The sequence below is a fragment of the Oreochromis aureus genome, linkage group 15 (assembly GCF_013358895.1).
Source record: "Oreochromis aureus strain Israel breed Guangdong linkage group 15, ZZ_aureus, whole genome shotgun sequence".
In the NCBI taxonomy this organism is placed as follows: Eukaryota; Metazoa; Chordata; class Actinopteri; order Cichliformes; family Cichlidae; genus Oreochromis; species Oreochromis aureus.
This window is the reverse complement of record NC_052956.1, coordinates 13,701,186-13,714,151: the sequence shown is the minus strand read 5'-3', so window position 1 is coordinate 13,714,151 and position 12,966 is coordinate 13,701,186. Positions and strand designations below refer to the sequence as shown.

At 39.0% G+C, this 12,966-nt stretch overlaps 2 protein-coding genes across 3 annotated transcripts; both read right to left on the bottom strand.

The window, feature by feature from the left end:
• Positions 1-21: 21 nt before the first annotated feature.
• ttc32 (tetratricopeptide repeat domain 32) lies at positions 22-2,798 on the bottom strand. Its single transcript, XM_031744746.2, has 3 exons — positions 2,634-2,798; positions 2,254-2,420; positions 22-808 (listed from the first exon to the last, which is right to left on the bottom strand). Exons 1-3 carry the CDS (start codon positions 2,747-2,749, stop codon positions 681-683), a joined length of 411 nt encoding a protein of 136 aa, XP_031600606.1. The 5' UTR covers positions 2,750-2,798; the 3' UTR covers positions 22-680.
• A 4,558-nt stretch (positions 2,799-7,356) lies between these two features.
• Positions 7,357-12,130, bottom strand: matn3a (matrilin 3a). 2 transcript variants are annotated; one of them, XM_039598731.1, is made up of 7 exons: positions 11,940-12,130; positions 10,897-11,343; positions 9,818-10,393; positions 8,700-8,825; positions 8,263-8,361; positions 8,050-8,115; positions 7,357-7,952 (listed from the first exon to the last, which is right to left on the bottom strand). In XM_039598731.1, the coding sequence occupies exons 1-6, from the start codon at positions 12,106-12,108 to the stop codon at positions 8,060-8,062; spliced, it is 1,473 nt and encodes a 490-aa protein (XP_039454665.1). In that variant the 5' UTR covers positions 12,109-12,130; the 3' UTR covers positions 7,357-7,952; positions 8,050-8,059. The 2 variants fall into 2 exon arrangements, with proteins under 2 accessions (XP_039454665.1, XP_039454664.1); XM_039598730.1 differs by lacking the exons at positions 7,357-7,952; positions 8,050-8,115 and having other exon boundaries at positions 8,122-8,361.
• Between the last annotated feature and the right edge of the window lie 836 nt (positions 12,131-12,966).

Below are 12,966 nucleotides of genomic sequence, written 5' to 3'. Positions count from 1 at the left end.
AGGAAGCGTGAGACAGACATGTGTCATTAAATAATTTATTAGTCATTGATTTGTGATTCTATTTACATTTGTCTATATTATATTTATATTGTTTTCTGTGTATGTTTGTTGTTTCTATATTTGCTGGCTTCCTTCCTTTAAAACCACATCACCTTGTTGTATTAAAACTTAAGCTGTGTCCGAGCTTCAATTTAGGACACAAAGTGTGCTTTATGCAGCTGAGACATTCCTCATTATCATTTTATGTCAGATTCTTATTAGGGTTCATTTAAAGTCACAAAGCCTCTCCTAAAATCTTCAACAGGGTGCTCCAACATTTATCAGGCTTTCACCTGATGGGTCGATAAGTCTGCAGTGTCTAGTCACAGTCTTATACGGCCCTTTATAAAGGGATATCAATTTTTCACTAACTGAGAGGAGCTTGAGTCGGTGTGAAAAAGGAATATTAATGCTCTTCTTAATAAAAATCCATCAACTGTGGCCCCTGATCCAGTGGGACGTCTGCTTCATCTGATCAATTATCCTCTGATTTTCAGCTCTGTCTTTGTTTGTGCAAATCACTTTATATTTAAAAACAAAAAAATGACAAGCGAATAAAAACAGTTGGACAATTATTGATATTAAGTGCACTGGTGTACATTTTGTTATCAGAGCCACATGACACGTAGGTTCAGAAGCTGTCAGTATCCCCTGTTTATCTTGTGCTCCTGGTCCAGAAGTGTCTGTTGAAGGCTCACTTTGGCATCTTCAAAATCCGGATTGAGCTTTAATGCCTGCTGGAAATCGCTCTTGGCATCGTCAAAAAAGCCTGTAAGATAATAAAAATAGTAAATACATATTAAATATAAGGGTATCTTTTATAATACACTTCTTGGCTGGATTTTAAAGAGTCAGCAGTTGTTGGGCAGTAAAAGCACAAGGGTTGTGGCAAGTTTGACAGCAAATACACAGCTCCATCTAGTGTTGTAGAAAAGAAAGCACCAAACAGTTACAGAATAACAGTTGACGATTTCAGAAGCCTTTACTGTTTCTACTGTCTTGGATTTATTCTTATATACAATGTCTTTTGTCTTTGCTGTGTTTGTGTTTTCTTGTAATCATCTTTAGTTTTCAGTGGAGTTGCAGCCATCCACAGATCATCACATCTCTTTTTAAGCCACATTTTGTGACAATATGTTAAAATTTCTGTATACATGTAAGGGTTCTGGCTGCCGGATTCTGAATTAGTTTATGTTGTCCTACTAATGATTTGGATAATCCCGCAAATAGAGAGTTATAGTAGTCTAACCTCCTTGATATGATTACATGGACCCATTTCTAAGAGTCAGTTTGAGATAAGATTTTTCTAACTATTGATATATATGTGCACCGTAGAAAGCAGTTTTGGTAATCGAAACTGATATCAGTGTCCAAAATTATGACATGGCTCCTGTCTTTTTCAGTGTTTCAGAGAAAAGGGTGATAAATAGGTACAGCTGTGTATCATCTGCATAAGAGTGATAGGATATATCATTATTTTTCATGATAGTACCAAACAGGAGGAGCATGTCAGAATAATGGACCAAGAACGGAGATTTTATTTTTCCTCAATAAATGTACTACCTGAAACACAAATGTCTACCCTTGAGGTAGACATTGACAACCTGACCCGTCAAACTAACTGAATCATGAAGCCTTTAAATTAAAGTGTCACGATCATCAGTGTCAAAGGCAGCAGTGAGATCAAGCAAAACAGGGATGAAACTCTCTGTGAGTCATTGATGACTATAACAAGAGCTGTTTCTGTGCTATGATTGGATCTGAAACCTGACTTGTACTTAAATACTGTCTAGCCAAAATAGTTTAAAACACCTTTTCAACGCAATTGGAAGGAGTAATGTCATTCTTCTAATAGACATAGTGTCATTTATGTTTCAGATGATGCTTATGAGGAAACACAGGCGAGTCTGCTCTAATGGAGATGTTCATCCCATATGTTGACCTCACACACCTTGTATAAATACACAGTGTGTGCTTATATTTCTTTATATGGTATACAATAGGTGAATTACTTCTGTCATTATTCATTTGTGATTCTTATTTACATTTTAGTGGACTGTTTTCAAATAGGACCTACAGAGGTTAATAAAAACGAAGCAGAGAAAACGACACTTATTTTGAAGGTAATGGGCGGAAGTTGTTTTTTTTGGCTATTGATGTGCTCTTGTGTGAACTGGCTTGCCGCTGCGAGCTGTGTCTATCGCTTCTTCTTACCTAATCTATAACGAATTAGTCCTCTGTTGTAGAAAGGCACTTCAAACTGGCTGTCTGCTTGTATCGCAGAGGTGTAGTCATCCACGGCTTCACGAAAGTCCACCCGGAGGTACTTTATCTGCCCGCGATTGTTATAAGCAGTTGCTAAACTGCTTGCTTCACATTCCCTGTTCAAATATAACACAGTTAAAACTCCCATTTAAAATCATGGCTACAGTTAAATGTGAACATGAGAGAGAAAGGGGAAGGGAACTGAAATTAGCTAGCAGTTAGCGACAATTGGTCACAAAATTTAATGTGTAACAGAATGTGTCGTAACACCACCATGTCATAAACGACAACAGCTAGCCTTTAGCGTCTCCAGAATAAAATGACGATACCTGGACTGTAAGCAGGAAGAGATAAACTTTGTGTACAGCTCCTCTGCCATTTTAAAATTCTCCCTTTTAAACTCAGCGTGGGCATTTTCGAGTATTTGGGAATTATTCTCCTCCATGTGTGCGAAAGGTTTTCTTGTTTTTCACCTGCGGATGTGACGTTGCGCTACAAACTGTCCAATCATAGCGTGGTTCACATGTCGGCGTAGATCAGCGATCAAACTTACTTTTTAATGTTTGTTGTATAATTATGTGTGTTCATGGTACTAAACACGAATAAAGTTTTAAAACCTTTATTAGTAAAAAAAAAAAAAGAAGAAAAAAATAGTTTTTATTGTTTTGAATACTTACGAAGCACCATTCTCTATGGTCTTCCTCTTTCTGTCCTGCCTGGCAGCTATATATATATATATATATATATATATATATATATATATATATATATATATATATATATATATATATATATATAGCTAACATCCTTCATCTAATCTCTATCTTCTACACATGTCAAACCATCAACTTTGTCTGTCTTGTACACTAACCATTGCTTTGAACGGTTGATCCAAAGTACTGAAAATCATTTACTTTCACTGTTTCTACTCTCTCATTCACAAACAGGTCTTCTGCCTGACTTTCATTCCTCTTCTCTCTCCCTACTCTCACTACAGATCTGTCATCTGCAAACAGCATAGTCCACAGAGACTCCTGCCTGACCTCACCTGTCAGCCTGTCCATCACCACTTTCGGAAGCTTCTCAGAGCATCTCCCTCATGTAATCCCACCCCCACCTTGAACCCGTCTGTCCTACTGCACACCCCACCACACTCTCGCTGTACTCATACATGTCCTGTGCCACTCTGACATACTTATCCGTCACTCCTGAATTCCTCATCTAGTACCGCAGCTCATCTCTTGGCACCCCATGACATGCTTTCTTTAGAGCCACAAAGCCACAGTGAAGCACCTTCCCTGTATGTCTCCATCACATTCTCAAAGCAAACGTTGCATCTATAGTGCTCTTTCTCAGCATGAAACCATACTGCTGCTCACTGATTGTCACCTGTCCTCTTAACATACCTTTCATAATACTTTGCCATGTCTTCATGGTAGGGCTCATTTATCCCTCTGTAGTTACTACAGCTCTACACATCATTCCTGTTCTTGAAAACTGGTACCAGTACACCTTCCTCATTCCTCAGGCATCCGATTGCTCCCAATAATTGCATTAAACAACCTGTTAAAAATCCACTGGTGTGCCATCAGGACCACCTGCCTTTCCCCTTTTCATCCCAGATGCCCTCACTCCTTCCTTACTAACCTTTTTCCATCTGTTCTCCTCTCTCTCCCATTTTCTTCATTAAGTTGTTGTTTCCTATATTATTTTCTTTGCTCATAATAACTACTAAACTACATCAAGCATCTCCCAGCTTTCTCTGTTTTTCTTGATTTTTCATGTGTACACACATTTGTGGAAGAGAGATTATCTTCTTATTGTTTTACTGTGGCTCTTAGGGGTACAGTAAAAGAGCCTCATATATGTATATATATTTAACGTAAAGTATCTTTTAAATAGTTTGTCTTAAACTATGTAAAGCATCTTTTTGTTTCAGATTTGAAAATCACAAAATAGAAAGAAAAAAGGTGGGCAAACTATCTACCTGCACCATCGCCTAATAGCAAGAAGGTCCTGGAATCCACCAGCTGGCTGTGTGGAGTTTCCATGTTCTCTGTGTGTCTCCATGACTTCTCTACAGGAACTCCAGCTTTCTCACACAGTCCAAAAACACGCATGTTAGATTTTATTGGTGTGTCTAAATTGACTGTAGGTGTGAGTGGTTGTCTGTCTCTATGTATTAGCTCTGCAATAGATTTAAAACCTGTCCTGGATACACCCCGCCTCTTCTGTGATGTCAGCTGGGATTAGGCTCCAGCCCTAATGTGACCCTAAATTGGATATGTTGCAGAAAATGGATGGATGTTACATAAGACAAAACACCATGTGAGTGAAAACCAAACTGTGCTTTCTTTTTCTAACAGCAGGTGTCAGGCTCGACTTGGATTTGATTTAAAAAGTAAACGATGCAGTTAGTGCAACTAATATTGATTATATCTATAAAAAGCATATCATCTGACTGGGAAATCCAACTAGATACTTCATATCTACAAAGAGGTTTTTTCATATTTTAAAGAAAAAAAAAATGCTTATTAATCACCTCAACCACCAGTAGCAAGAGAATGGGAACTCTCACTGCAGTAAACAACAAGAAGGGAATTCTGTAGGGAAGAATATCCAGGGTGAAGAAGTCAACTGTCCTGCTGGAAAAAATTACACCCTAAGAGCTAAAGGTCATTCAGAGGCTGTGCACTTCCCTTTTACAGCCCATTTATCTCTAGACTGTGTGGACGAGTTGAAACGGATCAAACAGAGACAGTTTTGACCAGAGGAAGGGCATGTAGGCCACTGTCTGTTGACTCTACTGAGAAAACAGATGTAATATACTAATTTTCACATCACTGTGACTGTAAATTATTACATGACAGGAATCCAAGAAGAGGAAGTCAGCTTTGTGTAAGATTTAACTGTTTTATTTTGACACCAATATCATGAAGAAAACATAATGTTCAGAAATCTCAGCATCGCCGAGTCTCATCACCCAAAATGTTGCTGTTTGCTGAGAGAATTAACACAAAACATCCAAGATCACTTTGAACTGACAGAACCAGGAAAGACACATCTTCAAAAGAGGGTCCTATTGAAGGTGAACTACAGCACAGAGTCACTCTGAAGGTAAAACATATGTGCCATTCGTACATATAGCTGTACACACTTTTATGAGTAATTTACATATTTGGCAGATTTTTAAATTAAATAGAAATGAATGCAACCGTGGCAACAAACAACATAAAAATAAACCTTTCTGTGCGCGCATCATACAACACAAACATGATGTACAAATGTAGATTTAAAATAAATTGTCTGATGAAAAACGCTGACAATGTGGAGCTCATGTGAAGTGCAGCTGATGTAAAACTCTCAGTCTGCACTGTGATACATTCAGATACATCGATCACAATTACAGAACAGACTGTTTATCATGAGATTTGGCTGTTGCACAAGTCAAAGTCCGTTTTCTATTTTATTACTCCAATGACAAAACAGTTACTGTCTGGATTAATGATTATAAGAAATATTTCATGAGGCCGATTTGATTTCTGGAGCCTGAGATAGATGGCAAATTTTTTTGGTCACGAAAATTATGGTCATTTTCACTTCTCTTCCTGTTTCCGGGTTTTATACTAAGGTGATTAATATTTAGTGTGTAGATATGAGAGTGGCCTCACACTTCTCTTCCCAAAATAAAAACCTAGCAGGAAGTTCACTGCTTTGCACCTCTGACAAGCACATATGGTTACTTTAAAGCATCCCCAGCTTAACACTTGTGAGAAATGGTAAACGGTTTATTATAAGGAGACAAGAGAAAAGCATTTAAATGAGGACATGTGCAGCTGTTAAAGTAACAGACTAATCAATGAATGAAAGCAGACGATTCTGCTATTTAAACCTCCTGAAGAGACATTCATTGTAGTGTCTTTTCCACTTCTCAGTGGCATGTGAGTCCCATTCATCTTTTTCCCCCCGAAACACTGGTGGGCTCACCTCTCTCTGTGTGTGTGTGTGTGTGGTAACTATGAACTGAAATAGCAAACAAACCTAAAACAGCTGTCTGCTTAAAGGAAGGAGGGAGAGGATCCAGAGCAGACCTGAGGCAAACGTTGGCATGTTGACTCACACAGACAGCGCAGACAGAGAAGCTCTGTTGTCAGTGCTGCCAAGTCATTCCAGAGGTGACACGATGACCTCTGTCTGTTGTTTTTCTGGCACCAGCCAAAGCGTAAAAGATAGCAGGGTACAAAACCAGAAAGTTTTCAGCTCAGAGCAGTCAGAGAAGTAAACTGTAGACTTTAATCGTGCTTTATGTTTTACTATCAAAGATGTTTCTGAGTGAAAAAAATAGAGGTTTAAAAACTGATTTCCCCCTGACCCCACACATCTTACCGTTCTGTGAAGCCAAACGGCGTTACAGCACACTGTAAACAGACATGTTAGAGCTTTACCTTCATATTTGCCTTTCTAAGTTGACATAGAAATATGTGTATGCCATAAAAGTGTACAGTTATGTAAGAGAGGCAATGACTCTTTTGTATCTGCAGACATGTTTTCCTAAATACCTTCAAGTTTTTGAAGATAGATGTTCATTGAGAGGACTTGGAATGAATTTCAGAAGAGTTACCGAGACAGTTTGATACATTTAATTTTAATTTTATTTAAACTTGAAAAATTAATCATCATCAAGTGCCAGCCTTCATTTACAGTAATGTTTTTGGGTTTATAAGCAGTGAGCAGTGAGGCTTAAACAGACATGTTTAATGAAGATACCTGCTTTCACAGAAATTCTGTTTTTTTGTAACATTTGTATTCATTTTCCTACATCTAGCATATTCCCTCCATACAGCAATATCTACAAAAGGCTAAAACTAACATTAAAACCAAGAAAACTAAACTAATCATATCCAAACAATAAAAGCTTTGCTTAAACAAGGGAACATACACTGAAAAGTAAATACAATAAAACTAAGCTAAAAAAAAAAAAAATACAAAAACTGTAATAACTCTGGAATGCAGAGTTATAATGCTAAATATTTTCACAAAATAAATGCCATCTTTCAGTCAATCAGCTAGAATTTTACTACTTAAAGAATTTACTATAACGCTATTACATCTTTAGATAGTAATTGTATTTTTTTAAATATATATTTTATAGAGTGTACCATGTAATCTTATTTCAAAAATAATACAACAACAAATATGCAAATATGAGATTAGATTAAATTTTAATGGCATTTTTTATTATATATATGGTATGATACATGTTTGTGTCACCACCCGATAAATGGAAAAAGCTGAATTCAAGTTACATATTTATTAAGGCATGTAATACGGCATGAGGCTAATATATACAATATTCATTTATACAAAATAGAAAAAAAAGACTAAAGAAATGTTAGATTACTATACATTTTAATAAGCTCCTGGGGGTTTAGTTTAAGTAACATTTACAGTAGATTTGGGGGAAAAAATCATCAATAAAAAGTTAAAATAAAGTTTATTTGTAGACATTGTTGCTTAGCATTCAGTAACCTGGGGGGTTGATTTGTGAGTCATCGCTTCTCTCAGTCTGTGGTTGAAGTTAGAGTGGATCACAGGAAGTTCCTCCCCATGATGCAGTAGTCTGTGGGAGCAACAAAAGTCATCTGGCTCTGCGGAAAATAAATAATCAGGAGGTCAGATTGCTCCCAGTGGGTGGGAACCTTTTACTACCAATCATGGAGGAAAAAGCCGCTGACTCTTACTTACGTGCAAAGCTTCAGGCACGGCCCACCGTGTTCTCAAGACGCTCTATTCTCCCAGTCACGTCAGCAAGTTTGAGGAGTCAAGGACTTTTATTTGACAATTATACAATGGAGCAATAACACCAGTAACAATAATAACACAAAGAAACCACCAGCTGTCAGCTGCAGAGACTGTTTCTAATAAACTGTCGTCCATCTGAAACAACAGACTGGATATGCTTGGCTGTGAGCTGTTGGATGGCTGCCTGCGTCTGCTTCTGGAAAGCCAGTCTAGCCTCGCATTTGCAGGGATCCTCCACCACCTCGACCTTCACCTCTTTGCCGGGAGAAAGCAAATTTCACATCAGGGTAACAGATCACGCAGAGAGTGAAAAAGCACACAGAGCACCACCCACGCCACTTTCCCCCACTAGACTGCTGATGGAGAACAAAACAAAGCTCAAATGAATGGAAGCAAATTTTTAAGGCAGAAAAGTACAAATTTCACGTAAACTGTCCAAAAAAACAAAACCATCTGTTACAGATTCAGGATTTTTGCAGTGTTATGAAGCCCTGATCAGAATCCAAGCTGGGTATCTACACATGTCTTTAAACTGTTGAGCAGCATTAGTATGACACCAAAGAGCTGCAGGAATCCACACAGTATGTTCTTACGTTTCAGGGAACATGTTTTCTTGTCCGCATTCAAGATATAACCTTTCCGGCACTTGCAGTAATACGAGGCGTTGCTGTTGACACAAATGTGTTTGCAGTCGTGTCCCATGGAGCAGGGGTCCACACCTAGAATAAGCCAGGATTAAGGGATGGCAGCATGGGTACAGTTTTTTGCGTGCAAGCATACAGCACAGTAGGGGGGTAGCTTGTGAAACGTAATACTATTCTAAAAAAGATAGAAGCTATTTTTTACTTCACATTTTGGAATTTTATGATTTTTTTCTGCATGCACGAGTTAAAAAAGTATGACTGGAAACTTTTCGAAGATATTTGTAGTTGATCACACATATGGCGGAAACACCTTCACCGCATCTGTGAACTGCTGTGTGTTGGACAACTGAGGTAACATAATAAAGCACCATCAGTTTGGACAGTTAACGAACAGACGCACACAAAGTCACACATAAGGAGAAACAATACAGCAAAACATGAATTTTCAAACCTTCAGCTTTAACATCTTTTTTTAGTACACGAACATAATTGAAGAGCAGTCACACAAGTTAGCAAACCGTTTCTGATTGTTGATCATTGTGTCTGATAAATTTACTTTGAAAATTCAATGTTTCTATTATTCAAGCTGATGTTTCAAAAAGAGAATAAAATCAGCTTATATGGATGGATTTCACTTATCATGTTATGTTCATCTGAATGCTTTCTAATCAGTTTTCCAAATGTTTAAAAATTTTGTAGAGAGGTTTTACTCTACGTTTGAATTATTTTCACAGACTAAGGAAAAAATCTGAGAATCAGGACACTTTGTTTGCAAAAATAATCAATCTATGATCACCATGTAAACTTTTTGCTTTTTAAAGAGAAGCTGACAGTCTTAAGACTTTCCGTGGGTTTAAATTGGCGACTACAAGCACGTTCTAGAACTGACATCTGCAGTCCATACGGGGGCTGAGACCATCTGTTCTAATACTTTTTTCACATTTTTACCAATAACTGTCAATGACCCACAACAGCCTCCTCCTTGTGGACTGTAGATGCCCCTTACTGAGGAACTAGAACCAGACTTAATGATGGAAAAAGGTCTTGCAGGCCCTTCTATGTCCTACCGCACAGGGTCTCTCTGAACTTGGACGTGAGCTTCTCGATGACGCCGTAGGTTTCCACGTAGAAGACGTGGTCCTCCAGAGGGGTGCTGGCCATCAGCTGCAGGGATCGCATGTCCGCACGGTCCACCCCGACAGCGTAGATCTCGATACCCTTTCCCCGGGCTGAAGCAGACACTTCTTCCACCTGGTCTTGAGGTCTCCCATCTGTCACAATGATGGCCACCTTGGAGATATTCCTAGAACGAGGCCGGGCTCCAGACTGCTCGGTGAAAGCTTCATTCACTGCAGTTTTGATGGCGAGGCCGGTCATGGTGCCAGTCGCCAAGGGCTCAATGCGGGAGATGGCTTTCTTCAAGTCTAGTTTGCTAAAATAGTCTTTGAGCAGGAACTCTGTCTTGACCGTGCTGGCGTAGTTGACCACAGCCACCCTGGTGGTATCTGAGCCCACTTCGAGGGTGTCGACCATGTTGGCCAGAAAGATTTTAACCTTCTCAAACTCTCCTCGACGCACGCTGCGAGAACTGTCAATGATGAAGACCAGGTCCAGGGAACGGCTTCTGCACTGAGAGTCTGTCTCTGTGATCAAACCATGGCAGGATTAAATCGATTTAATACAAAAAAAAAATCCAGTTCGTTATTCAGACAAACATTTGTACTTTCTCTGAGGTCATTATGTAGTTATTCATCCACAAAAGAAGAAAGAATACTTTGGGATGCACTCAATGAAACAATTGAGCATCGCCGTGGTGGTTCTTCTAGAATGATACTGTATGCTATGTGACATACTTATGCATCATTTCAGGGATTCAACAGTCCATCAGAGACATGCTTTATCCTTTCATGTCATTTTCCTGAATGAAAGGGATGCCCTATGCCCAATACATGAAAAATGGCATGTCAATGGCAGTTAGAATCCCTGCCAGTCCGGTTTTACACACATACATTAAACTAGATAATTTCTGGAGTGTTTACCTCTTTACATAAACATCACTGATGAAAGTGAACTAAAATATCTGACCTGAAAAACAGTGAGGAGCATTGGTTGGTTTGGAAAGCAAACCTGACTGGTAATATTCTACCTGTCGGCACAGGACTGACGGTGGTGATGAAGCCGCTTTGGGTACTGACCGGTAGCGTCACAGGAGCGGTGGTCTTCCCTGGCGGCACGGCGGTCACCGGTGCCACTGTACTCGCTGGCAGGGTTGGTAGAATTGTCGGTTCTGGTTGAGTTGGAGGGCGTACCACAGGTGAGGGGCAGAGACCTTTCATTTTGTAAGGGAACGGGTCTTTGATCCCATGTTGGGGATGACGAACCAGTGGTGGTGAGAGAGCTTTGTGTATGTGATGCATATGTGGCACACCTGGGCCTTTGAATGTGTGGTGAAAAGGGGATATGGGGACTGGGGGTCTGTGGTAAGTCACTGGTGGAGATAGAGGAATGGGGTGATACACTACCGGTGGAGGGATCCTTGGTGGCTGGTAGTGGTAGTGATACCTTCCTCTATACGTGTAGTCACTTCTGTGAACTACAGGGCCACCAGAAAGGAAAAGTGATGAGAACATTAGTAGGTTGGTAGAAGGTAAACAGGAAAGTTGTGTAAGTTGACATTGTGCAGTAAGTAAAATATACTGTGCAGTAATCTCTTGTTTACTTAGGATCACAGACAAATTATTAGTATATGCATTCAGCCATCCAGGCTGTTTCAGACAAGCTTCTACTATAGTCTTAACAGAGCTTGTGAAACCCCTGGCCAAGATCTGAGAATTCATGCATGATGTTTGAGGAGTGTAAAACATATTTGTTAGAATGAATTTTTATGAATGAAATATCTGTAATATTAAAAATGAATGGTGTTTACTACAAAAAATGTGCATTACTTTTTTGTGGAAAAAAGCAAAATAATACTGCTAGGAAGGAGTGGTGGACAAAGTATGCTCACTCAAGTATCTTGTACCATGTCTACTCCACTAAACTTGGGAGTCAAATTCTAGTCGCTCTGCTCTCTGATATTTTAAATGTTTTAAAATGTTTTTAAGCTGCTGTATTTCTTTTCCTAGCCTACTTATTCCACCACTGCTAGACTTTTGTGTAAAACGAGAATACTAAAAATGAAAGACTTACTTGCTGGATTCAGGGTCCTGAGCAGTGGGCGCCCGTTATTTCTGGTTTGAGCGTAACTCTGAGCAGCCATCAGCTCGGGATCCCCTGCCATGAGGTGGTATGTGGCCTGTACATCAGACAGCAGCGGTGCAGTGCAGTACAGGAGGATCCAGTGAAAAGCCTTCATCATTTCAGTGTGCAGAGCTCCTACTGTGGTCTGATCTCTCTGAATACTTTGTCTGTGAGGATCAGGGGGTCAAACCGCCACTGAGTAGGAGGAGACCTGAGTGAGACACGTCAAAGTGTCTGCCCCAAAAAGGTGGGTCATGAACTTCAGGAGAAGGTGTATAGATAAGTCTAAAGTGTCTCCTTTTTATTTTTCAGAGAGTTTGTTCTTACTTTTTCAATTTTTTGCAACAGTGTTGCAAATATGCAACAAAAAGTGGGACTATAAAGTGGAAAATATGTGATTTTGTTGGTCTAAACATGCTATTTGAAATACACTCTACCAACAAAGTCCAGAGTTTGAATAACTTAATATAAAACCTGTGTAGCTATAGACAATAACACATTACCTTAAAAAATTCAGAAGAATTACTGTTTAATACCACTTTCAAAAATTAAAAGAAAGTCTGGCTACTTGGAAACAAAATAAAGAAATAAGGGCTGGGTTGAGGTCGTCCCTAAACACTAACTGTATTACTACCTGTTGACACTAGATGGCGTATGAGTATTATCAATCACCAGTATATGAGTCTATGAGACCATTTACATAAGGTTGTAGATTATAAATATATAAGATTGCAGATTTTAAAAAATTTATAAACATTCAAAAACATGTGCATATCGAGTATGGAGCTATTAACTCACTGAATTCTACACTAAACATGGAGGAAAAGTAAGTAAATATAGAACAAGCCCCACCCCTCCGGTCGGTCTCTTTAAACTCAATCTGCTAAAAATCATGTGTTTTTTTTTTCGTCCTTAATGCTATTTCAAGACTTGTAGTGAGAGCTCTTTGTTTTTAACATCTCTCGATTTTCCTTCA

Coding starts and splice junctions, on each gene's coding strand:
- ttc32 (XM_031744746.2), bottom strand. CDS start 2,749: ATGGAGGAGAATAATTCCCAAATACTCGAAAATGCCCACGCTGAGTTT. Junction 2,421..2,633: donor TCTTCCTGCTTACAGTCCAG/GTATCGTCATTT, acceptor ATATTTGAACAG/GGAATGTGAAGCAAGCAGTT. Junction 809..2,253: donor ACTAATTCGTTATAGATTAG/GTAAGAAGAAGC, acceptor ATTATCTTACAG/GCTTTTTTGACGATGCCAAG.
- matn3a (XM_039598730.1), bottom strand. CDS start 12,108: ATGATGAAGGCTTTTCACTGGATCCTCCTGTACTGCACTGCACCGCTG. Junction 10,394..10,896: donor CGTCAGTCCTGTGCCGACAG/GTAGAATATTAC, acceptor GTTTGATCACAG/AGACAGACTCTCAGTGCAGA. Junction 8,362..8,699: donor GAAAACATGTTCCCTGAAAC/GTAAGAACATAC, acceptor CTCCCGGCAAAG/AGGTGAAGGTCGAGGTGGTG.